Source organism: Vigna unguiculata, chromosome 3 (assembly GCF_004118075.2).
Source record: "Vigna unguiculata cultivar IT97K-499-35 chromosome 3, ASM411807v1, whole genome shotgun sequence".
Lineage (NCBI taxonomy): Eukaryota > Viridiplantae > Streptophyta > Magnoliopsida > Fabales > Fabaceae > Vigna > Vigna unguiculata.
In genome coordinates this window covers 45,575,162-45,602,253 of record NC_040281.1, presented here as the reverse complement: position 1 = coordinate 45,602,253, position 27,092 = coordinate 45,575,162, and the positions used below count along the sequence as shown (strand labels likewise).

The 27,092-nt window shown below is 32.3% G+C and overlaps 2 protein-coding genes across 2 annotated transcripts; both read left to right on the top strand.

Moving 5' to 3' along the window:
- Positions 1 to 3,250: 3,250 nt before the first annotated feature.
- Positions 3,251 to 6,107, top strand: LOC114177198 (transcription factor SPATULA-like). The gene is made up of 7 exons (XM_028062455.1): positions 3,251 to 3,690; positions 3,811 to 3,918; positions 4,332 to 4,397; positions 4,481 to 4,546; positions 5,106 to 5,420; positions 5,506 to 5,584; positions 5,685 to 6,107. The coding sequence occupies exons 1-7, from the start codon at positions 3,451 to 3,453 to the stop codon at positions 5,846 to 5,848; spliced, it is 1,038 nt and encodes a 345-aa protein (XP_027918256.1). The 5' UTR covers positions 3,251 to 3,450; the 3' UTR covers positions 5,849 to 6,107.
- Positions 6,108 to 16,934: 10,827 nt separating this feature from the next.
- On the top strand, positions 16,935 to 26,735 carry LOC114178569 (nicotinate phosphoribosyltransferase 2-like). Its single transcript, XM_028064562.1, has 14 exons — positions 16,935 to 17,477; positions 17,725 to 17,872; positions 18,292 to 18,411; positions 18,508 to 18,642; positions 18,726 to 18,787; positions 19,744 to 19,819; positions 20,647 to 20,748; positions 21,535 to 21,642; positions 22,492 to 22,550; positions 23,585 to 23,759; positions 24,950 to 25,084; positions 25,172 to 25,270; positions 25,768 to 25,876; positions 26,343 to 26,735. The coding sequence occupies exons 1-14, from the start codon at positions 17,323 to 17,325 to the stop codon at positions 26,531 to 26,533; spliced, it is 1,674 nt and encodes a 557-aa protein (XP_027920363.1). The 5' UTR covers positions 16,935 to 17,322; the 3' UTR covers positions 26,534 to 26,735.
- Positions 26,736 to 27,092: the final 357 nt, after the last annotated feature.

Genomic DNA, 27,092 nt, shown 5'->3' with positions numbered 1-27,092 from the left:
TTGTTGATATGTGTGCAGCAACAAGGCTATTTCTGGCTCCACATCAGTAGGCAGCTCGAGAAATTGATCTTGAAGGACTCTGGGAGACTGAATATGTACGGAATACATCTCTGCAATGGAATTAGTGGTATGCAGTCTTTTAAAATGATGAAATTGAGCCTGAGTAGGGAGCTTGATATGATCTCCATGTAGAGTAACAAATTGATCATTCAGCAAAAATTTCAATGTCAGGGTGCTATAGTCAGAAATATGGGCTCCCAAAGTGGCCAGCCATGACGCACCAAGGACTAAATCAGCTCCGGATATGGGAAGTAAGTATACTGGCAGCATTAAGGAATGTGATTGGATGGTGACCTCGAGATCTTTGATGAATCCTTCAACAACTAAAGTGCTACCATTACCTACCAAGACATTGAAATTATGTATTGGTTGGATCGACAAATTCAGATAATTGGCAATCCTTGGTTGTAGGAAGTTATCTGAACTCCCACTATCTAGAAGAATTTGAATAGGCAACCCATTGAGAATTCCTTGAAATCTCATTGTTCCAATCCCAGCAGAGCCCTTTAAGGCATTAAATGACAAATGGGGTTCACACACAGGTGGAATCTCATCCACTGCATCCTCAACAGAAGAGTTGGGTTGATCAGTAACATCATGTTCCTCCTCTAATTGCAGCCATAGGTACTGTTTATTGGGGCACCTATGAGAGGGAGTGAATTTCTCATCACACGTGAAGCATAGACCTTTCTCCCTTCGTAATTGCATTTCAGCGGGAGACATTTTTTTCACAGTAAAATTTTTGGAAGGATGTGTTGACGTAGGTTTAGGAAGTAAGGGTGGGAGGGTACTAGACTTAAGGGACTGGGAGGCTTGGCTAATATTTGTAGCTTGTGTTTGGGGTTTAGGATGGAATTTGTAACTTGTGTGTGATTTATGTCCATATTTTTCTTCATACAGTTTGGCTAATGAAACGCATCGCATTAATGTGGTCGGGGCCTGAGCTAAAACATCACGACGAATATCCTGTTGTAAGTCGCCAACAAAACAATCGAGCAATGCTTCACCGGTAACACCTTGCACACGGTTTGCAAGAGCTGTGAATTTCACGTAATAATCATGTACGGAGCCATCTTGAGTCAATTTAAACAAATCTGAACGGGGGCATTCATATGGTGAAGGGCCAAATTCAAGTTCAAGAGCACGAGTTAAAGCAATCCATGTGTGAAAAGGATTCGTTCGAGACTGCATTTGGAACCAAGGAACAACGTCCTTGTCCATGTGAACTGAAGCAATAAGTAGTCGTTGTTCATCCGGCGTTTTGTAATAATCAAAAAACTGCTCAGCTTTGAAAATCCATTGCAAAACATCTGAACCATCAAAGCGAGGAAAATCTAGTTTCACATTTCGAACCTGAAACGACGAGGACTGATGAGAAAGACGAGATCCCGATTCAAGAGCAGCAATGGACTTCAATACGTTGTCCATAGTCGTTTCCAGCGTTTCAAATCGTTTAGAGTCATCTTTATGTCGATCATTTAAGGTTGCGATTAAGGCCTGTAAGTGACGATCGGTTGCAGAAATTGACTCTGAAAGTTGCTTTACGTCAACAGTAACGTCCTTCAGACGTGATAACTCCATCGAAATCTCCTTCAAACGAGTGTTCTCTGCCATGATGCGATGAAAGCACCAATTGTAATGAAAGCACTTAAAGTAAACAATTTACGTAGCAGAGAAAAGTTCTTCTATTCCATGAATGAAGAATAGTAAGAAATCTCATAAAAAGAACGTTGCAATCCAGGACAAACTGTTTTCCAAAACAGAGGCACAACGTAACAAAGAGAAATGCAAAACAGAGAGAGAAGCAAAACGTAACAGACCAGAATAATATTCCCCCCCTCTCTCCTAATGGTTATTGCCTTTATACTAATGAATACCCCATTCAAAATCTTTCAGCCTGGTGCTTATTCTCTTGGATCGTGCGCCTTTGCCTCTCATCATGCTTTTTGTGCCTCCCACCACGTGTCCATCCGTGAATTTTCCCTCTGACCCCACACGCGAGTCCACCTCTTGGGCTTTGGTATCCCTTTTCCTTACAATTGGGCACAGTCATTCCAAGCTCCAACGGATAACTATTTGGTTGTTGCTTTGCAGTTTGCAATAATTTGTTCTGTACCAAAAGTATCGACTACTTTTAAGAGTCGTAGAAACTGGATTTGGTTGATTCTGGTAATAAATAACTGTGAACTGTTTTGAATTAGATCATTCGACACATGCACCTCTTTCTTCTCACAAAAGTTAACACTGTTTTTTCAGTTTGTGGTAGTTTAGAGGTGGTGATAGAACACTTAAAAATGGGATAGGCCTTGGTTTACTCATAAATCTAGAAAGTAAATTTTCAGCAAATGTAATCTCTCTTTTTCTATTTTTTTTTTCTTTTGAGATCATATTTTTCGAAAATGATCTTTTGTCGTTATTAAAAAAAAATTGTTTGCGTTGTATCGTGTACCAATAGCTACATGCCAACCCCAGTTTTTAGAGGATTGTATGTGAAGAAATGTGATGGGATAGTAGGTTCAAATCCAGTTAATTGGGCTTTAAATAGCTACGGGCCGCCCAAGCCCAATAATAGTGGCTTCCTTATTTCCTTCCGACGGTTGCTTTCTGCACCCCTCGAATTTCAACCTGCACCCATTTAATATGTGAAATATCAAAAGCCAGACCCTTCTTAGGGGTGCAAAAGCATAAGTAACCAAAGTCAATTTCTTCCTGCACCCCATCAATTACTTATGCTTTGCACTTCACGTGACTTCCTTGTTTTATTTTGAATCACCCCAGTAAGGCCTTCGTTGCATGCTACATAATTAGTACAGCCTCACCATTTTGTGAGATTTATATTTCATTCTATTAAATGCATGCTCAACTATGGCACCCTCCTTCATTGCTAATTAGACCCTCAAGATGTTGGTATTATTTATGTTAACCAAAAGGTCCCAAGGAAATAACAGATAACTACTTCTAATTCCTTTTACATACTTTAATAATTTAATAGAATAGAAGGAATCTTTTGTATGGGCATGCGGATCTACTGTGAGTTTGTACGGTGAAAGTGAGTTGGAGATAATCGCTGTTATGGCGCGTGGAACTGTGGGTAGTGTGAGCGAACCATACTTTGGATCCGAACCAGTTCACAATTCCCCATGTTATACGTCATATCCTTCCTTTCTAAAACCTTTGGTTCTTTTCTTTTCCATGGGTTTCTCAAACTAGCCACCTCCATTACCCGCTTTTACATTAACAAACACAAACATAAACACTTGCCTCTGCAACCCACACCCAATCCCCAACAATCCAAAAAGAAAAGTGCTAACGCTCCTTTGACCTTTTCTCTCCTTCCTTAAACCAAAACAATACAACATTATTTTCTACAAAACAAAAAGGGATAATAACATGTCTTCTTCCTCCTCTTCCACACAGGACCAAATCTCCCTTCCCCTTCCTCACACGCTTCTTCCTTCTCCCCTCACAACCCCCCAGGGTAACCACCCACGCAATCCCATCTCCATCTCCATGCTTGGCTTCTGCACCTCCAAAACTGCACTACGAGATGGGATCTCGGCCTACAAGGCTTCTTCCTCGCTGCCACTCAATACTCAGAACGAAACCGATGACTACGACTGCGAGAGTGAGGTGTTGCTTCCACTTTCTGATATTACTCGTTCTTGGATAATGTTTATATTATTCTTCTTATTATTAGTGTAGTTTTGTGGTGTGCTGTGTGTGGTTATTATATGAATATTCTGAATGTAGGAGGGTGAAGCGTTGGTAGAAGAGGTTCCAATTCCACCCAACTGCTTTCGTTCTGGGAGTTCATCCAAAAGAAGCAGAGCGGCGGAAGTTCATAACTTGTCTGAAAAGGTTTGAATTTTCTTCTCCTAATTACGTTGTAAAGTGGGGCGGGGCAGCTGCACTACACCTGCATTGCACCCCCTAATATAAGAAACCTCTTCACGTAACATGCTTGATGTAATGCCCAACCAAGGTTTTATGAATATTTATTTCATTAATTTAGTCTCCGAATTTGTCAAGGTTACAACAGTTTTGTCCTGTCAATTTTGTAAAGAAGTCAGTTCCCAAATGTAACAAAGAAAGGACTAATTTGTCAAGAATTTGCTAGATTCGGGTAAATGCAACTGCAGCTCCAATAAAATCATCTGCTTCTGCTACTATATGATGGCTATTTTTTGCGTGTTTGGGTTTGGGCTTTTGGTCATGGCTGAGTAATTTTCATTTCTGGCTTTTATGTCTGGTGCGGGGTTTGTTGAGAGCAGAGGAGGAGGAGTAGGATCAATGAGAAATTGAAGGCTTTGCAAAATCTAATTCCAAATTCCAACAAGGTACACTGGTTTCTTCTACAATATTTGATTAGCGAGCTGCAGGATTCATTGTTCTTTGACTGTGGAGGATTGTTGTGTGGCAGACTGATAAGGCTTCGATGCTTGATGAAGCTATTGAATACCTTAAACAGCTTCAGCTCCAAGTACAGGTCTGTTTCTCTTTCCGTGTCTTTCATTATTATTCCAATTCCTTTTCTTAGATTATTGAACATTCTTTCTTAGATTGCAATTACATGAAGTTACAAATCATGCGTAATGATATCTTAGTTATTTGTTTTTATGAGAAACGTTGGATACTTGTGTGATCATGTCTTGTTACTAGATATGATTGCAAGGTTTAGTATCACACTATTTTAAACCTTTGAATCTTGAGGTATGTCTGTAATAACAACTGGCATACATTATAAGAACTTTTGGAAAGGACTTTTATGGAATCTTGGGGAAGATACCTTTAATAACATCCTTAAAGGAACTGAAGAAATTGTGATGCATTTAGTTACTCGAACACATACTAAAATTGACGCTTTCACTATAAATTAGCTTGATTATAACTAATATTCAGTTAAAATAAGTCTATAGCTTTTAATCTCTATCATATCCCCAAATTTAAATATATATATATATATATATATATATATATATATATATATATATATATATATATATATATATATATATGTTTCTAACATGGTTTTATGCTGATAACAGATGCTGTCAATGAGAAATGGGTTGAGTTTGCATCCTATGTTGTTTCCAGAAGGTTTGCAACCCCCGCAATTTTCTCAGATGAGGATGGATTCAAGTGAAGAAAACAGGTGTATCCCTTCAAACACTACTACTACTCTCCCTATGCAGCAAGAAAACACCATACCCTATTCATCCAATTTGCGTAACAAAGAAATTGTGGCAGATCAGCCATCCATGCCCACCCCATCATATATATTCAACTCACAAACTTCCTTTAGATTGGAATCTCATATTCCTGACAATTTAACATCATTTCAACTCAGAGCTTTTTCTGAGGTTAGCTCACTTTTTACTTACACATTTAGTTAAAAGTATAAAGATATTCATTTTTACATTTTTCCCCTTTTAAATTACAAAACAGATATGCAGAGAAGACATACTGCAGCACCAACATTTAAACGCAAACCATTCAGATACCAATCCATTAGGTTGTTCTCAAGGTGATAATTTTTTCTTTCCAGAGAAATTATCGTAGCTGTTTCATTGGGAAATAACAATCTCGAACTAATTGAACTGTTCCCTCCTTACAAATTGAATTAGGCACATTGGCTACTGCATCATCAGTTTCCTTTGATGTCCAAAAATCTGCAGTTAAAGACAACAGCTCTTTGGGAAACTGCATCCCTGGAAGTGATCAATCTGAACTACTAGTCTTGAGAAATAGTGAGCCCAACATTATTCTGACCCAGCGGTTAAGTCGGTAATTGGAATGTTATGAACTGTAAATCTCAAAAGTTTTTAAATTGTTTTACTGGTATGAGATTTTATAAGACTGTAGATGGGGGCAAAACGCCGCAATGATAACTGGTAACAAGACTGAAAAATCAGATTTTAGTTTGAAGTTTCAGATTTTCATTGAAATTTGAATAGATTCCCAAAATAGAGTATAAAAGCACCAATGTGTAGGTATAATTTATTATTTAAATGTAAAATAAGTGTGCTAGAGAAAATAGTAAAATCAATGAAGTTATTCATTACACCGATTTTATCAAATTAGTAGGGGAGTTTTTCCGTGCACTTCCAAAAATTTCTTAAATTCTCACTTTGTCTTCCATTAGAAATAAATACATTTTTTTTTATCTCTAATTGTTCCACACCAAATTTTTTTTCTCTTATATCGACATTCCGATACTTTATTTTTATTTTTTAAATTTTTTTCCCGTTATGGATATCAATATTTAGTGATATATTTTTTTTATTTATAGAAGTCTGCATCCGGGGTTTGGTTTTGTTTTACAGATGTTACATTCGGTACTTTTTTATGTTAAGGATGTCAACATTTGGTGTTGTATTTTTTTTACGGATGTCAACATTCATAAATAAATAAAAAAATAAAAAAAAATAAAGTACCAGATATCGACATCTATAAAATAAAATCACTGAACATTTGTAGATGAAAAAATATATAATACCCGATATGGATATATATAATGGACAAAAAATTAAAAAAAGAAATAAAGTATTGGATGTTTACATATGTAAAACAAAATAAGGTATCAGTAGAAGAAAAAAACTTGGGGTTATGAACATCTGTAGAAGAAAAACAGTTGGGGTTATGACATTGTAGAAGAAAAAAACTTGGGGTTAGGTTAATTAGAGAGAAAAAAATGTATTTACTTTTAATTAAGAGTCAGCAAAGTAGAAATTAAAAAAAACTGGAGGAGGAGAAAAAAATATTTGGAGGTGCAAATAGAAACCCCCTTGGAAGGGTTCTAAACTTAAAATTGGGCTATATTTAATATTCTGCTGTTGAAATTTCTTTCAAGATCTGTTCCCTTTCCTTCTCATATGTTAACATGCAATTTCATATAACTTAACTTCAAACTAAAGCGACTTAAGATCTAAATTCGACAATACTTATATTATAACCCACAAACATATTTTACAAACAATCTTAACGGTTGAAGAAGAGTTCTTTCCTCTGACACTAAAGTCAGTTATCATAATAAAAGTGTGGATAATATTTGTAACTGTGACTCTTGTATTACACACTTCCTTTATAAGAATATTTATTTACATTTACTGAAATTCATAAAACTATAGAAAATAACCACTGAAATTCATAAATGATAATGTCTGCATATAATGAAATGGATCTATGTGAAGAATTTCTAAAATATTATTATTATTTCTATAAAGAACGGTATTTAATAAAAAATTGGAAAAAAGTTAATTATTTTCATTTACTTTTGAGCACTCTTTTATTTCTTGATATTCAAATGAACTTTGTTTCCTCCACTGCACGAATTTAAAGAATTTAAGACTTTTATGGAAACTGAAAACTACATGAGGTAAACATCCCCACCAATATATAGCAGTATTAAGAAGATAGATTCATAAAATTTTCTTAATACCTTCTATTAGAATTATAATATATATGCTGTGGTAGTGGTACCACTAATATATTTGGTTTTCTTGAATTTTAAGAGGTGTATAGATGAATAATAATAAATAAATAATAATTATTGGGTTAAAATAATGACTCTCTTGTATTCTCTGGTCTTGGGTTTATCATTGTTACAACCATCAGGAATGAGTATATAATGATGGATAGATATAATGGAAGGAAAGTAACAATGTACCGTGGGTTAAGGAAACAAATCTCTTAGTATTATTTACTGTTGTAAAAGAAAGAAATCTAGGAGAAAGGTTACTAATAAAAGCAACATACATAATATTATTTAGGTTAAAATACTTTTTTTTTTCCAATTTTCGTCAAGTTTTGTCAAATAAGTTCTAATTTCGGTTTTGTGTTCAAATAAATCTCAATTTTCGTTAATTTTGTTCAATTGGGTCTTTTTTTCTAACATCGTTTAAATCATTAACGGTCATGATCAGTGACTGTCACATGTTACTTCGTAGTTTTTATTTTATTTTATTTTATTTTATTTTTTTTAAAATGTCCACGTGTCAACCTAGTAGCGTGCCATGTGTCAAAGTCAATGTTCTATATTCAATTTATTCCCTATATTTGTTATTTTTGTTCAATTTAGTCCTAATTTTGTTTAAAATTGACCAATTTTGTCCATATCGAAGATGTGACCAAATTTAATTTTTATATCAAAGTTATGATGATGTGAATTTTAATATAAAAATTAAATATGGTTTCAATTTAGAGAGAGACCAAATTGGTTCATGTTAACAAAAATTGAGACTAAATTGAACAAAAATAAAAAATATAGGGACCAAATTGAATATAAAATATTGACTTTGATATGTGGCACATTGTTGGGTTGACACGTGGACATTTAAAAAAAATTATAAAAAAATTATAAAAAAAATTAAAAAAAATCATGAAGTGACACGTGACAATCATTGTTCATTGTCGTTAATGATTTAAACAGTGTTAGCAAAAAAAAAGACTCAATTGAACAAAATTGACAAAATTAGGACCTATTTGACACAAAACCAACATTAGAACTTATTTGACAAAGATTGGGACCAAAAAGGTATTTTAACCTATTATTTAGTATTGTAAAAGAAAGAAACCTAAGAGAAAGGTTGCTAATAAAAGCAAAATACATAGAATACGAAGAGACGATATAGAATAGAGACAAAATTCACACCCTTTCCTTGTGTTAATAAAATATAAGTTTAGAGTCAAAAAAAAAAGTTTTGTTCCACCCACGATCGGACCGCTAACGGATCACTCATTTATAGACTCACACATGAGATGTTTATACCTCGACGTGAGAGGGGTATGTTGGAAGTCCCACATGGATTAGAGATAAGACAATTTCTATATAAGTGGAGTGCAAACCTCACCTTACAAGCCAGTTTTGTGGAGTTGAGTTAAGCTTAAACTCCACTTCTAAATGCCATCTGATCCTTTTATCAAACTTCATGCCGACAAGGAAACTCTTCTACCAGATCCTTCTTCCTTTCGGTGTCTGATTGGACAATTACTTTACTTGACTAACACTAGACCTGATATTAGTCTTGTTGTCCAACAACTTAGCCAATTTGTCTCTTCTCTGCGTGAACCACATATGTAGCAGGCTTTACATATCATTTGGAACTTAAAACATGCTCATGACTATGGCCTTTTGTATAAATCCAACATCTCTCTTATTCAGACTTTTTCTGATTCTGATTGGACAACATGTGCCACTACCTGACTTGTTTCACGATCTTCTTCTGAGGCTGAGTATCGCACTTTTGCATCCCTGGCATATGAACTACAATGGATTCAATACCTTCTTCAGAATTTGCATTTTTCTGTTCTTACTCCTTACACTGTCTTTTGTGACAACAATTTCGCTATTCACATTGTCAAGAATCCCACTTTTCATGAAAAAACCAATCATATAGAACTTAGTTGTCACATTATTCGATAAAAGCTTGTTGATGACCTTATCCACCTTCTTCATGTTTCTTCTACAAAAGCTTGGGAACTTTGATGGCCTTGTTGATGTCACATTATATATCTTCTGCTTTTATTTATATTAATAGAAATATCATATATTTTATCCTCTTTTATTATTATGAAATATTTTGTTTTATTAGGTTTTATTTTTTCCTTTTATATGATGGAACATTATACTCTATATATTAAACAAGATTCTAATAAATCAGTAAGTAAATTCTCTTTGAGTTGTTTTAACCAAACACCCTTTGTATATATTTTTGTACACATTCTTTCTTCTCATAGTCTATAAATTAACACATGTGATCATGTGTCAGCTGTATCGATGTTTTTTTTCTACTATTAGCTTCCAATTTTATCCTTGTCTCCATTTCTGATATAATAACACAGTCTCAATTATAGCCAAAACGCAGTAGTAGAGATTACCAAATGTATTAAGAAACTTAAGAAAAAATTGCAAACATATATAGCATAAGGAGATAAATTAGTTGCGAAGTCAAAACCCAACATTGTATGTGGAATGGTATTAAAATAATATTAAACTATTAGAACATAAAGTAGGATAGTTAACCCAAAAGCTTAGGTTATTGCGATTTTTGTTACCCTTACTTCTTTAAGTTTCAATGTAGCATTGAGAGGGGTATATATATATATATATATGTTGATAAAAGTCTTGTGGTCCGGTTGCAAAACTTGTACAAGGTAGTAAACATGTTGGTTAACAAGATAGGAATTAGATGTGGTTCCGTAAAATGAAAATTAAAAAGAAAGTAAGAATACCAAACTTATTAAGAACCTTGACTTGGAATTAAAAAAGAAAAATAAGCAAATAATGGTAAGGAGAGGCCCCATCTTCTAATACTGCAAATAATAAAGATGAAGAATTACAAATAGTTGAGAAAGAAAACTCGTTACATAATATTCAATACCAATAGTGAAAAATAAATTAATAAGATCATGAATATTTTAAAGTAATCTTGATTAAATCAACAGGATATAATTTTATTTATTTAGGTTTAATGCAAGTTGCAACAAAATAAAGTATAGATTAAGAGTTGATCATCTTTTAATCATTAAGCTTAATGCTAATTGTTTTGTTAAGTTACATAAGAAATTAGGGCTTATAAAAGGAATTTAGGTTTTTTTCATCTAAGAAATCAGGGTTTTGGATAAATTTGATGATTGATGTTGAAAGTCGAAATATTTTATTGAATATCAGAGAAAGATGTTAGTGAAGTCTCATACTTGAGGGGATTGTTAAGAGTGTGGGTCTAAGTCTCGTATTGTCTAAAAATGAAAAAGTATAGTACTATATAAGGATAAAGACCCATAAATTCAATGTCTTAAGATTTTTGATTGAGAATGATGTCCATGTCTTATATGGTTAGACTCAAGTTTCATAGGTATTATATCTCCCAAACGAACTTCTTCCTCTTTAAACCTATCCCTCAACCTATTTGTTTACTTATTTTTTCATATTTTAATTTCATAATTAATCTTAAAAATTACAAGCATTTTATATCAAAGTTTTATAGTTTAATTAGTATATATAGTAATAATTTGTTATTGCGCTAGTCTTTTAGAAAAAAAATATACTTAAACTTTTCATTTTATATTTGTACAATTTGCCATCTTTGTCAAAGTCTTAATAGTCAGAATATTAAATCAATCTTACTAAATTTATTAGTGAATTCAATTTAGATTTGATCTAATTCAAATTAGATTAAGAAAAATCCAAATCTAGTTTATTTAATTAAAATAGATATGAAGTATAGATTCAATGTATTTATTGAATTTAGATAGGATATAAATTGAATTTTGCAAAATCTCATTATTCATGACTACCTTAAAATTTAGATATAAGAGGAATAGATTTAGATATATTATATCAATAGTTACCGAACAAAGTTACGAAAAATCTATAAAATCATAATTCCCTCGTTATTCTCCAACTACTGCTCAGATATTAAATACTAATAAAAAATCACTTTATGATAGATAAATAGTGGATTAGAAAAGATTTCAAAGCTATTTATGTTAAAAATAAAAGAGAATAATAGTATTTTTCAACACTTTCTATAGTCCAACCAAAACATTTTCAAACAAAATTTCATGACTATTTAATCCGAAATGAAAATAAACTTATATTTCTTTGATTTGTTTTCATATTTAAAGTTAATAATAAAGGTTTTCAAATTTAAATTAATAATTTTAATAAATTTGTATGTCCATTAGATAAAATAATCTATACACACTATTGAAAAAATTCATATTTTCTGTCAATTTTATTTTAAATTTTTTTAGGAAATACTTATAAATTTTATTATGAAAAACAATTTGCAGAAAATTGGTGTCAATATTTTTTGTAAATTTTTTTGTATAAAACATTTTTCACAATAAATTTTGTAGAAAATACTTACTAATTTTATAATTGTGTAAAAAATAATTATTTACGAAGAAATTACTTGTCAATTAAGATTATTAAAAATAATAGCAGAAGATTTTTTTTTCTTACAAAGTTTTTAAATAATTTTGCAAGAAAAATATAATGTAATATAAAAAATAGTAATAGTAACATGTAAAATATGAATGATGAAATTATAGAACGAGAGTATCTCCTCAACGAGCTATAATAATACAGCCAACCAAACAATTAGAAATAAATGCTAGTACATATTTGTTGCATTTGTATCATTATCGAGTGTTTATTTTAGTCTTTATATTTAAAAAAAAAATGGATCTTTTAAGTTTCCATTCCTACAACTCCATCTCTTGAAAGGCACAATGAAGAATTTATGTTGTGCTGCGCCTACCCTTGACATTCTCCATTAAAGAACTGGAATTGAATGTAGGGCGTGTTTAATGCGATGAAAGGACCAAGCAACTCTGACACGAACCTAAAACTCCGAATTCAAAAAGCAAGAAAAAAATGCAAAGGAGATATAATCAATGCAATGGGGTATCAGAATTTAGAAAAAACAAGAAAAAAGTTTCAAACTTTACTCTATCTTCTAGTCTTTGGTGGTGCAAATCTTTTTCAAGTCTTTATCTTCTGATCACAACAAGTCGAAAAAGAAAACTAATCATTTTAACTTTTCTGTTTTCCATCTATTCAACTGTCTTCTTGTTAAGACGTCCCAATCCCTAACAAACGTTGCTCATAGTCAATTCAATACAACTTATTCTTTTCTTCTTAATTATTTGCCAAAAATTTTCTTTTTACCTAAATTTGACGGAAAACATGTTTACGTGTAGAATAAGGTTCAGGTTCAAAGTTTACTACAGCTAATAATATCATGCACTTTGGACAGTAAGGAGTCAGTTCTCGAGGGGTGAAAATGGCTTCACCTAAATCATATATTTGAAATATTGTTTGTTTTAAAAGTTATGTTTTATAACAGTTTTATTGTTAAAAGACATTTGGTAGAAGGAAGAATAAAGAAATATGTAAATTTTCTTAGGTCTTCACTTTGTGAAATTATTAGATATAGTAGAAATAATTTTTGTTTAATTTTAATTCATTTAACCATAATACTTTCTAACTTTTATTTTCTTAAATATTTTTTTCAAATACTAGTACAAGTAAATTTTTAGAGAAACCATGAGATTACAAATCCAAATTTGGAATTAATTTTTCGTTCTTTTGATTTGAAAAATTCTTGTTAAAACTATTCTGTTCAAATATTTCTACCTAGACTACTAGAATGAATACATTAGAAAAGAGTAGAATGTCCTAGAATGCATCTGAAATTGAAATAAATTATCATCTAAATGGTTTATAATTGTTAGTTGTATAAATAAAAATCTCTAACAATAATTAAAAATGGACTAAAATAAATAAATTTTAACTCTATATCGATTAAAACATTGGTTTTAAATTAAAAAAAAAAAACACGAAAAGTGATCTTAACTAAATTTGAAAATGCTAAATATTTTTAATATTATTTTGGGAATAATGTATGCTTATTCTCAAGACCGGATACAACTTAGAGGCATCTAAGGATGTCTTTCTTTGAGGTATGGATTTGAGAGAGAATATGAAAATGAATTTGTTTGGATTTAAGTGAATGAATTTGTGTGTTTTTTTGAATGGATTTAGAGGATGAAGTGAGTGGATTTGGAAATAAGTTGTATGAAAGTTAGTAAAAGATTTGATTAATGTGATAGATAAAATAAATAGAATTAGAAAATTACCAAAATACCCTTGATGAAAAAAGAGAATGATTTTGTAATTTGATGTTATAAAAATAATTACAAATAATTAATACGAATTAAAAAAATAAAATTATATGAAATTTAAAAATAAAAAATTTAAATTTTTATGAATATAAAAAAATTATACAATTAAATTAAAAAAAAGTTATATAATTAAATTTCAAACAAAATTATACAAAAAAAGTTAAAAAAAAAACAACACACACGACACCGATTACGTAACCGGTATCACTTTCCTCTTTGCACAGGCACTGGTTACGTAATTGGTACCACACACACACAATGCATCCCGCACCGGTTATGTAATTGGTGCGCATCCATTCCATGAGCCCACATCCACCACCATGTTACTCCGTCACATCTACGACATTACTCTCCCACCACACCCCACCACGACCACCATCTTCCTCCCTCACCACCCACACCAGTCCCATTTTTCTACACTACTCATAAGCCCACACTACACACCGATGCATTCAATTCATGCACATCCCATATCTGTTTTTGTTGTTACAGTGAAGTAACACCACCACACCTTCAAACAAATTAAACAGCACGGTGGGTGGAGCAACTCACGTGTTTAAAAAATAAGGGCAAATCACTTCTAAATCATTTCAGTTTTGGATGAATGGATTAAACCTCCCATTTCGCAAATCCACGCTCGTAATTCACTCCATATCACATAAAAGGAACACGGTGAAAATATCAAATCCATCATCCCAAATGCACTTAAATAGTACCGTCGCACAAAACAAACAGTGCATTAAACTCAAGCCTATGCATAGCCACAAATTATACTTAAAAATAGATAAAGAGATAATTCACATAAAATAAAATACAAACTACTCATATTTCGAAACTAAGCTTGGATAGCTAACTGAACTTGACACACATAGAATATGATTAAGATATCTTATGAAAAATTTATTAATGACAAATTAACTAATAATGACCTAAAGATAAAAGCCATATTTACTTCTATTTTATCTCCATTATGATATTTTATCTCTACCCTCTATGACAGAAATCACACTGACCCAATTCACCAAAAATATGCAGAAAATGTCTCAAAAATCTTTGACCCCGGCATTCCACATCAAGAGAGAAAGACATGGGACAGAAAGGAAATATGTTTTTGACAAGCACTTGTACCGATTGACAAACACTTTATGATATTTTGATTATTAAAAAATTAATTTTTATATTTATAAAGAAAGAGAAAGATTAAAAAGAAATACATTCGATATCAAATATTTTTAAAAATTTATTGGTTATCACAATAATAATAGATAAAAAATAATAAAACCTTTCAACTTAAATAGAGAGAAAAAAGAAACATCAATCAATGGCTTATGAGAAGAACAACTGCAACCTTTTCAAAAACTGAACCTGTACACAAATCTTTAGACTAAAATGTGACTGAAACTTGTTGAGTTTAGGAATTTTACAGCATAATCTTGAAGAAAAGAAAAACAAAGAGCTTGAACAATCTAAAACTGTGTTTTTTATTTTTTCTTGAGGAGACCGAAGAGAAGAGGTTGAGGAAAGTAAGAACCTAGAAAGAATTTGTAAGGATGTGGAACTGATTTTCCCTTGCTGTTGTAGAGAAATCATAAAAAAGAGTGATGAAATAGAGGGGTGGAGTGGAGAGAAAGAGGAAGGAAACCAAGGAATAAAAAGAAAAAAAGCTTAATTACTCGAAATATACGCCATTTGGTTCTAAAATTTCAAAATGATATTTTGTTTCAATTTAGTACTCAAATTTGAAATTGTGCATTAATGTAGTACACTCTGTTAATTTTGTGCAAACGCAGTTAATGGTATCACGTGTCAACATTTGTTTTTTTTTTTTAATTTTTTTAATTCTTTTTTAATCTTTTAAAAAACAAATTTTTTTTTCACATGTCAAATTCTTGGTGTGACACATGGCATTGTCCGTGACATGTGGCAAGGTACATGACAAGTGTCATTGTCTTGATTTCAATCTAGTTCCCACATGTGTCTATTTGTTTCAATTTAACACCCATATATGTTTATTTGTTTTAATTTAGTACCCGCTCTATTTCTTTCAATTTTGTTCAATTTTCTTTTTCAAAATAGAGAAATATTATCTCTCTTTTAAGACAAAATTTATTATTTATATAAATATTGTCTCCATTTTAAGACAAAATTTACTATTTATATAAATGTTATATTGATATTTGTTACTAAAAATGACTTATAAAATTAAGTATTGAAATTTATATTAAAGTTAATGATAAAAGTCATGAATAACAAATTTATGTTTTGTTACATTAATATTTATTATACTCATGAATAACAAAGTGTTGGTAAATTTGTTATTCATGACTTTTATCACTAAACTTTAATATAAATTTCAATACTTAATCTTATAAGTCATTTTTAATAACAAATATAAATATAACATTTATATAAATAATAAATTTGGTCGGGAGACACAATATTTCTCTATTTTGAAAAAAAAAATTGAACATAATTAAAACAAATAGAGCGGGGACTAAATTGAAACAAATAAATATGAGTACTGGGAACAAATAGATACCTGAACTAATTTGAAATCAATGACACTTGGCAGGTACCTTATCACGTGGCAGTACCTTGTCTTAGAAGTACATTTTGTGAAACAGTCCTCCCTATCTGATAGAAAAGATCCCATAATCCTAAACCGATATTACCTGAGATCGGAAATCCCAAGTTTGTCTATGAAAAATATAACTAATTATATTAGTGTCGTTTGCAACAAAATAACGGAGTGTACTACATTGATGTACAATTTTGAATTTGGATAAACAAACTTAAAAGTGAGTACAATTTTAAAATTTTGGAAACAAACTGAATATATGATGAGTAATTAAGTAAAAAAAACAATTTAAAAAAAGTAATTGAAAAAGAAAATTTCAAGATACTGTCATCATATAACTTAACGGAAAGAACAATATCTCACAATTTTAAACAATATTAAAAATGAAAAAAAAATTAATTAAATATTTACTTTAAAAAACGAAAGTACTATATAAACTTTTTATATTTCATTCAATCTCTAAAGCCTTAAATATAATATTAGAAACATTATTATTTTGTTGATAATCTAAACTATTTTTACAGTGATAGTAACAGAGCGATGGTTGATTAGATTATATTTTGTAGAGTTATAAAACAAGATTCCTAAAGCTTTTTAACCTCTTTTTGGCTTTTGGCAGTGCAACGAACACTGCACTTGACCTCGAGAATACACAACAACTAACCAAGCTGCTTCTATCTGTCTTATTCAACCTTTCTCTGTTCTTGGTTCCTTCATCCAAGTTCAAAGTTCAAAGAGTCTGGGCTTAGACCAAGGACTTGCTTAGGAGTATTGTTCTAAGAAAGTATATGCCACTTTCTCTCTCCTCTCTCCGCCGCAGGTCCCCTTTTCGTGCGTGACGCTCACGCTTGCATTAGAACCAACTATATAAGTAGAACGCGCGCGAGGTGATAAACTAAAACAACGCAGGGCAACTAAAAACCGTAAACAGTAAAAACAGAGACCACACAAGGACTGATTCTCGCAGCAGAGAGTGCACGAGCGCGAGAACCCTAATGGAGGCGAAGGAGAACGGAGCGAACAAGAAGCCTTCCAGTGGCGCCATAGACGGACCTACGAATCCGATGGTTACGCCTCTGCTCACAGATCTCTATCAATTCACCATGGCTTACGCCTACTGGAAAGCTGGCAAGCATCAAGAACGTGCTGTGTCAGTATTCGTCGTTTTTTTGTTTTAGTTTGCGTTTTGTTTCCGATGAAGTGCATGTGAAATTGTGAATAATAGTTGTCGTTTTGTGCTTCTGCTGTGTTGAGAGCTTTCATTATCTTCTGTTGGGATTAGTGTTTGATTAATCTGTGGCTGCATAATGGTTATTCTTTTCGGCGTTTTAATCACTGTTTTAATTTTGGAATGCATGTGTGTGTTTGTGAGGAGATTGGATCGTGTTTCCTTTCAGGTTCGATTTGTATTTTCGGAAGAGTCCGTTCGGTGGAGAGTATACCGTCTTCGCTGGTTTGGAAGAGTGCATAAGATTCATAGCTAATTTCAAGCTCACTGAGGAGGAGATTGATTTTGTCAGGCAAAGTTTATCTTCCTCTTGTGAGGTAAAGTAAATTATGATACTTGTTATAAGTGTAACTTCCTTGTTTTGTTACTATGGTTAGTAGGATGGTTTAAGTGTAAAGATTTGAAGTTTCCTTATACCGGGAATTTAGGTGTAACATTATTTTCAATAATAGGAAATGATGTAGGTAAAAAGCAGAAATTTTATCCTTAATGTCAACTGTGTCAGAACTTTCAACTAGATATACTGGAATCTAACTTTAGGATATCTACAGGATAGAAAGAATTGAAGGTTTTTGTTTCTTTTTTAAAAACAGATTTGGGCCATGAAAATCTGAAATAATATGTCTGGTAGTTGGGTTTGCTTCAATTCTGTGGAAAATTTAATACTGCTTGCAGTTTTATTTAAATTCGCACTTCGAAATATTCTGACTTGTTAATAATAATCAATTAAATCTAGGATGGATTTTTTGACTATCTTAGAGGAGTTGACTGCTCTGATGTTGAGGTGTATGCTATTCCCGAGGGAACAGTTGTTTTCCCCAAGGTTCCCCTTATGAGAGTTGAAGGCCCAATTGCTGTGAGTACTTGCCCGCCATTAACTACCATACTTTAATAGTGATCTGCTTTCAAAGATGACCAATTTCTTAATTAAATTGACTGTCGTATTGTTCAGGTTGTTCAATTGTTGGAAACACCTTTTGTGAATCTAATTAATTATGCATCATTAGTTTCTACTAATGCTGCAAGGCATCGTCATGTTGCTGGAAAATCCAAAACTCTTCTGGAGTTTGGATTGCGAAGGGCTCAGGTTACGTAGTTTTTATTGTAGTAAATTTTGGGATAACTTAGCTTCTTTGATATTCATTAAAAGATTTTTTTTTTTTAATTTAGGGGCCTGATGGTGGAATAGGAGCATCAAAGTACTGTTATATTGGTGGATTTGATGCAACAAGGTATTATCAATTATGCAATGTAGTTCTAGCATGGTTTTGCGACATGGTCTGTTAGTTTGTACATTGTAATTGGATCTAAACTAAATGTTTCCCATGTGCTAGACTTTTTTTTAGCATGATTCAAATAACTTTGGTAAATTCATGATCAAGGCCCCATTTTCTGTCACATAAATAACGCCATCAGGTTGCAAGCAATAACTTATGAGTGATTTTGAAAATTAATAAGTACGAGAGAACTTGAATGCAGGGAAAGGATTAAAATTTTAAATTACTTATTGATGTTCTTATATCAGTATTTCTTTGTTGTAGTTATTGTGATGAAACACTTTGGTTTGGATGGCCTAAAACCTTGAACTGACTTTAGCTCCATTTCATAGTGCAATGCAGAACTTGAAATTATTTATTATTATTATTTTTTTCTTACTGTTTTAAGTTTGATTGCATAGAGATGTTGGTTACAAAGTTTTGTAGATTGTTGTTGTGGAAAAAACCCATAGTTTGCTATTCCTTTTCAGTGTTATTTGCACTTCTACTTTTTTATCTTTTGTCATTGTAATCACCCTAGGAATATTGAAGTACTTAAAGTTAAGTACAACTGGATAGAGTAGACAAACAATAAAAATCATATTACTGAGAGATGGCCTACACAAGTTCCCTTGTACCCATTACTTATATGTGATAAGTGAAGTTATTGACCTGCAATTTAAGTTGATCAAGTCAGACTTTGTTTGCACAAAATGGTAAGATATGAGATTTTAATAACTCGAAAGTCACTCAGGTTTCATATTATAACCCTAGATTTCGGGGCATTGTGCTCAAATTGAATGATCAGGGAAAATTTGCATTTTTGGGGAAGGGGGAGGTTGGCTGTTTTATTTTAGTTTGGTGAATATTTTTGTTTCTGACTTTTTCTAAGCTTGATTCTTTCATAAACTGCCTTTTTCATGTGTCAATAGCAATGTTGCAGCTGGAAAGTTATTCGGGATACCGCTTCGTGGTACTCATTCCCATGCATTCGTTAGTTCTTACATGGTGCGTAACCAATTTACTGAATTTTGTGACATATTTGGTTAATGATCATGTAAACAATTTCTAATAAGTATGCTTGTTATTTGTAAAATATAATACATATCCCCTATGTAGATGAAAGAATATAGTTTCTGTTTAAATTTTTCCTTTCAACATGTCTAAAGGCACTAAATTGTATTTGATTGTTTGTTATAACAAAGATAGTTGGAAATTTGTCCCGGAAGAATACACTGATTAGTGGAGAGGCACTGCTATGTAGTTCAGTGTGAATATGGTTTTAAGTCATAACAATTAAAGTCATTTCAATTTGTTTATATGCATTTATGAATCTCATTTGAGATTACAAAAATGTAGGTCTAGGAAGATAAAACATTTACACTATGGATCAAGATTGGAGTGTGACAAGTGCAATTGTATAATTCAGAGGGATCATATGAAAGTTTTGTCCTATTCATTTTCCAAAATATTACGCAGTCAGATCAGATTCCATAGAGTCAAAGTTTGAGTTTTTGACTTTGACCATGAAACTATGAAACACCAAGGTAGGTCCCCTTAAAAAACAGTTGCCAAGTGCACAAAAGGCTCCCTGCCCGGGGATCTAGGGAGCGGAGTTGTTGCAGTCTTACCCTGCTGTTGTTTCCTGAATCTGTAATTTGTAGATCCCATTTTTTATAAATTTGGAGCTTTTGTCCAAAATCTGGCTTGTAATTTCTAGCCGCCTTTATATATTATTTATGTTTATTGTTTTATTGTAGTTTATATGCTTAAAGTAAATGAGGTACTTTCTGTTATTTTCGTTTGCTTACTCTTTTTTGTGTACATTTGTGCAGAACCTTGACGAGATATCAGACAAATCACTTCGCAGAAAAGATGGTTCAAGTACATGTGATGATTTTGTTATTGTGGTTCAAACATGGCTGAGCAAAATTCAGGTTCCATGATACAACATTTACATCCTTAATGTTGTTTTTCTGCCATAGTTGTGAATTATCTCCTGTTTATATTTTTTGGTGTGTTTATTTCTGCGGGGGAGCATGGTGTGTTCAGTCTCCACGCAAGGTTTTGGGTGGATTCATGTTTTATTCAAGCTTTGAGTCTAAGGTTTTTTATCATTAGTTGGCGTAGAAAGCATTCCCAGAATGATGTCATCCTAACAAAAAGGTTTGGGGTAACTGTGCTACACATGATTTTATTTTATGCGATTGACATACATGAATTATGGAGTGTTTTGATCCTTCACTGGACATTCTACACAGGAAAAAATTATTCTACATATGAAGTTTGAATATAATCATATAGCCTGGATAACCAGAAGATTAATACAATAGAACTTTATTGAATAGGTATACATCAAATAAAGTCATTCCTAATATGATATAGGTATATTAGATCTTGATTTTTTAAAGATATCATTAATATATTATTTTATATTTCTATTGTTATTATTCTTCATATGTATTTTGGGCTTAGTCCATATTTTCTTTATTATAAATACAACTTCTATGTGTATTTTGAGATTAATCTCAAACTTAGTTTCACTATATTTAATAATTTTCATGTGTGCTAATGTTTTCCCCACTTTCTGAAAAAAAAAAAATGAATAAGCATTTCATGCCAATGCTTTAAGCCATCACTCCGTTATTTGTTTAGCATTTGCGCTCTTACAAAATCAAAGATGGATTTACCAGTGAATATACTTATATGTACCCTCTCTGCAGTTATCAAATGGTGTTTTTGGTGAGACCAATCAAAGCGAGTTGGCAGCATTCACATCGTATGCATTGGCATTTCCTGATAATTTTCTTGCCCTTGTAGATACATATGATGTAAGTATACTGATTTTCTAGTTCTTAAAATACCATCATTATATATAATCTATTTTACCTGGAAATGTCTGATGGTTATGGGTAAATCTTGTTTTCCCCTCATTTATGTCTTGTGAACTAGTTCTGGTTTTTCCATGAAGATGCTGTGATAAACAATAAAAGTGGAAACTGATACAAGCTAAAAACGAATCAGTTATGGTATCTTTTATCAATTTGACTTTGAGACGCAATTGATAGGTGATTTAGATAACTGGGAAGATGAGTGAATTGTCGTGTGCTTATAAATCTCTGCGTATGTATTGGAGGTAACCCAACCCTTAGTTGCCCTTGCTCCTAGGATATGCATAAACTTTAAGTTGCAAATTAGTCACATGAATTATCTCCTTTTATATTAAGATTTAGATTAGCTATGTATTTAACAGATGTGTGGATGGGTAGGTAGTGTTGTGCTCAATACTCAGAGACACTGATCACTGGTCAGTGTTCCTTCAGTTTTCAAATAGAGTATAACTCTACTGAATGGATCGTTCTTATGCAACAGAGGTACAAAGTCCAGGCTGGGTGAATAGTGTTGCAAATCATACCTAAGGTGCATAAGTGATGCCATACCTATTTTACTCTTGAATATTGCAACACATATTGCCCTCCAACTTCTGCCTGCCTATTATTTTATTGTATATGCTAACGTTGAAAGTTTGTTAAGCTTTGCAAATGTGCGAACTGCTATATCAGTCATTATGTCATGTCATTATATCAAATGACGGGTTTGCTTTTTTATGGGTTCATTCTGTATTTTTTGTTATGAGTTCAGCTATTTCTTTAGATCATTACATTTGCATTGGTTGACAGGTGATGAGAAGTGGAGTCCCTAACTTCTGTGCAGTTGCATTAGCTCTCAGTGATTTAGGGTATGTCAGGAAGTATTTCATGTTAATATTATATCCGGTTGTATCCCTAAGTTTTACACAAGTATGAATTTCTATTGTAGTTATTGTTCCCTTGTCCCTGTTGTTTCTTAGTTGGTAGGTATACAAAGTTTTGTTTTCTTTTCCAAATGAATGAATGAAAAATTATATCATGTGGTAGTATCTGCATAGATGTTCTGGGAGGAATTAATAGCAGTAGTAGCCACCAGTCTAGAAATATGGATGTAATGGCAATCCTCATTAGGATTTGATTAGGATGTACTGGATGCAATATCTAAACTCGTAGTTGCAGTTGGTTGGTATTTTTAGCATTAATGCAAAATTTTCCTGAAAATTTTATTAAATGGGCTTGCTTATGAATAATGTTTCCACAGTTATTAGAAGCACATTGCCCTGTTCTTGCTATTACATAATTTCTTTATGCAGACTGTGGTGTATATTGTTGCATGTATCTTGTTCGTTGAGAATCCTTTTTCCATGTGCTTGTATTATTTTTTTTTTCCTTTTGGCAAATAATGTTATATTATATGTATGCTATAATGTTATTTTCAAATTGAAGATTACACCAGCCTGTTAATTTACTGCAGATCTCTTCTTTCTCAGATCCTGTTCTATAATCAATAAATTGCACTCCCTCTGTTCTTTTTTATGTCTTAATTTTGAAAAAGAATTGTTTCTTTTTAGAATTTGAATAAAATTTATTTGTTTTTCCTATTATGCCCGTAACCCTTACATTAATTTTTAAATAATTTACACATGCATTTACAGTGTTAGATTGAGAGAGAACGGAGTAAAATAGAAAACTATACAACTATTTTATTAGAATCAAGAAAATTTATTGTATTTCTTAGTTCCGGGAAAAGAACCTTAAAAGACAAAAGGGAACTAAGGGAGTCATACCTTTGGCTTGAACTAGTCTCTTAGTACCCTCATGTTCATTCCCTTAAAAAAGTTATCATTTCCAAAGAATCACATAATTGCCATTCATTGCTGAGCCTTCATGATGTACCGTGCAGATACAAAGCAGTTGGTATTAGATTGGACTCTGGTGACCTTGCATATTTGTCTTGTGAGGTCAGGAAGTTCTTTCGCTCTATTGAGAAGGAATTTGGAGTGCCTGAATTTGGGAAGCTAGCAATCACTGCAAGTAATGACCTCAATGAGGAAACACTAGATGCTTTAAACAAACAGGTAATTATGTCAATGTAAACTGGAGCTTCTGATTTCTGAACTATTGATTCTCAATCAGTGTAACAATTGAGCAGTATCTGTGTTTGCTTTTCGGCGTAGATGTGTTCCCATTGAGTAATTTCAGTGTTACATAAAATTCTTTTATGGCTATTGCACATGATTTGTTGGTTTAAACTTTATACAGATTTTCATTATAAATTTCGCACATCTATTTACATCTACATATCTAGGCTTTTGGTGGAATTAATAAGTTCTCCTGTTATTTAAAATTGGATCTTCAAATGTAAGTTACTGACATGGTTGGATAGTTATTATAATATTTCCCCTCCTCTAATTAAAACAAAAAAAAATTGATTGAAAAAAGGGTACTTTAGTTATGTAATTTAGTAAGTTATAAGAAATGCGAGGAATATGAAACTTTGTTTATTTCACTAATACGGGTGTCCCTGAAAGATCTGTTATAATTTTGGAAAGTTTTGCCTTCAAAATTGCAGTTTTGTAGGATACATATGTTAGTTCTGTGGGCATGTAACTTTCCATATGGAAGTAACATGGTTTCCTACCATGATTGGGATACCATTAATTATTGAGTAACTGAGAATAGAAGTAACTTACATAACTTTACTCACTGAAGTCACAATCTTAATCTCTAAAAATTCGACAAACTCAGGTTAATTTAAACCAACTGAAGTTATCTAACCACAGGACCATGCGGCTGTTTATTGAAAGGGTAGCCATCACTGAGATTGAGGATTTATAATCAGAATTTTATAAAAACTTAGTAAATAAAAGAAGTTTAAAATTGTCAAGGCGTAGGAATACTTTAAATTATCTTATCTGCCCCCTTCACTGTGGTAAATTGCTACCAAGCCAGTGTTTGAAAGGAAAATCAGCATGTAGCTTTAGCCCCAGCTCAAATTCAAAAGCCCATAATAAATATGACAGTGACCAATGCTTAATATGGGTACTGCTAATTTATTGAATAGAAATTGTTAATAGATTTTTCTTCTCGTTGGGATAGAACATTTTCATATCATGGTGGAATCCATCAATAGGATTTTTCTATGTATTAATCTTTTCTGATGATGTGTTGAGGTTTAAAATGAAAACTCCGAGACTTTATATAAATTTACACAGAATATGTAGTTTCATTATCATAAATATTTTATTGTATGGCATTTTCTCTATAGGGTCATGAGGTTGATGCCTATGGAATTGGTACCTATCTGGTTACGTGTTACGCTCAAGCTGCATTAGGTGTTGTTTTCAAGCTGGTTGAAATAAATAATCAACCTCGTATCAAACTTTCTGAAGATGTGTCAAAGGTTTGATCATTCTAAACTGGACATGGTAGTGTAATCGTCTGATTAATATTTATTTTTTATATTTTCTGTTTCTTTGTCTGTATTTAGGTCTCTATTCCATGTAAGAAGCGATGCTATAGGTTGTATGGGAAAGAAGGTTATCCCCTGGTTGACATAATGACCGGAGAAAATGAGCCCCCTCCAAAGGTATTATTTCAATGTTTTCACCAGCATGCCAAGTTGGGATTCTGGTCAATGAGATTTCTTTTTTAGGACTGTCGCCTTGGAGTAGTAGTGTCAAGTCTGAAGAAACTGTCATGCTTTGGTTTAAGCATGTGTTGTATTATCTAAGCATTGAAGTGATTTTTCTTAGGTACAATGATGAAGTGCCTAAAACAGTCATGGGTTTCGTTGTGGGCGGATTAGATGACAAAACTGAATGCACACTTAGTAATGTAGAAGCAACTTTTGATAGAACCTCCAATATTGTTGTTCTGGAAAATTTGGCCATATTCAATTGCTATTCTTCACCCTTTTTGATAATATAAATCCAAATAATGGACCGACTACTTGGCAACATTCTCTCATTGCTCTTAGAATGTAAAGTTCCAGCGTCTTGGCTTGTCAATCTTGCTTCCAAGCGAGTTGGTTTTGCTAGTATAAAAATAAGGCCTAACAATTATTTTATCATCTTTGATTTGTAGGTGGGAGAAAGAATCCTGTGCCGACATCCCTTTCAAGAATCCAAGAGAGCATACGTTGTGCCACAGAAAGTTGAGGAGCTTTTAAGGTGTTACTGGCCTGGCAATTCAGGTGAGAAGAGAACTAATTATTAACTATCGTGGAGATCAGTAATAGCTTATGATATTATTATAAGAAATAATCTTTTAATATGAAGCTAAGCTAGTATGCTTATCAAAAAAATATGAAGCCGGTATGAAAGAGCTTCTGCAATTTAATTTATTTATAAATAAGTTTTAGGTTGAGGAAAATTATTTTTTTTCTTATTTTTCTTTTCTATAAATATTTACGGGATTGTAGCTTGTGAACCTGCCACTTCATTACTCATTTAAAACTACGAAAAGGAAGATATCCTTCCATCTGTAAATCTTGTGGTTGCAAAATGTATTATTTTATGAGTTCTTGAATGAAATGGTTATTTGTCATCTGAAAACTAGGTCGCACTCTAGCATTTATCTACAATTCATATATCAGTGCATTCTGCTCATGATCGTCGTTTTTTTGTTTTCTTTACCATCTTGGTAATTCTTTTTTGAAGATAAAAAGAAAGATACTTTACCAGCTCTGAGAGACATTAGAGACCGGTGCATCAAGCAACTGGAGATAATGCGACCTGACCACATGAGGAGACTTAACCCAACCCCATACAAGGTCAGTGTTAGTGCAAAGTTATACGACTTCATTCATTTCCTGTGGCTCAACGAGGCGCCAGTTGGGGAGCTACAGTAATAAGGCAAATAAGATGGCGAGCCTTGGGAAACCCTATGGGTATGGCAAAAGAAGAAAAAGTCGGAAGAAATTTCTTCATATGGTAATGTATTCTATGCGTTATGACTGTTTCCAAAATAAGTTATCTGTATATTTATAATGGTAGAACCATTATTCTTTCCAGGTCTTGATAATAATAAACCATCCTTATCTTTTATTTCAATGCTTTGCAATCTGATTATTTAGTTAAACTTCATACGCGCGCTCAACAAATCTATCAATCTCAATGTTTTTCTTCAAGGCGTTTTTGCTTACCGAATTTATGCACGTATCACAATTTATGAAAAGAAATCTTAAATAATCAGTCTATTACACCACTACTTTCTATCGCTTCGTACCATCACATAAAACTAGTGAGTTGGGTGAATAGGATTTAGATAAATATATTATTCAATTGACAACAATTCGATTAGTTTGAGTTTGACTGGATTTGATCTAATCGATAATGAAACTTAATATGATTAGATTGGATTAGATTGGATTGAGTCAACTTAATTCAATTTTAATATTATAATTTTAA

Bases quoted from the DNA above. Each gene is read 5' to 3' on its own strand.
- LOC114177198 (XM_028062455.1), top strand. From the start codon at position 3,451: ATGTCTTCTTCCTCCTCTTCCACACAGGACCAAATCTCCCTTCCCCTT. The intron at 3,919-4,331 runs GTTTGAATTTTC...TGTTGAGAGCAG, and splicing joins TTCATAACTTGTCTGAAAAG to AGGAGGAGGAGTAGGATCAA. The intron at 4,398-4,480 runs GTACACTGGTTT...GTTGTGTGGCAG, and splicing joins TAATTCCAAATTCCAACAAG to ACTGATAAGGCTTCGATGCT.
- LOC114178569 (XM_028064562.1), top strand. From the start codon at position 17,323: ATGGAGGCGAAGGAGAACGGAGCGAACAAGAAGCCTTCCAGTGGCGCC. The intron at 17,873-18,291 runs GTAAAGTAAATT...AATTAAATCTAG, and splicing joins GTTTATCTTCCTCTTGTGAG to GATGGATTTTTTGACTATCT. The intron at 25,085-25,171 runs GTTTGATCATTC...GTCTGTATTTAG, and splicing joins TTTCTGAAGATGTGTCAAAG to GTCTCTATTCCATGTAAGAA.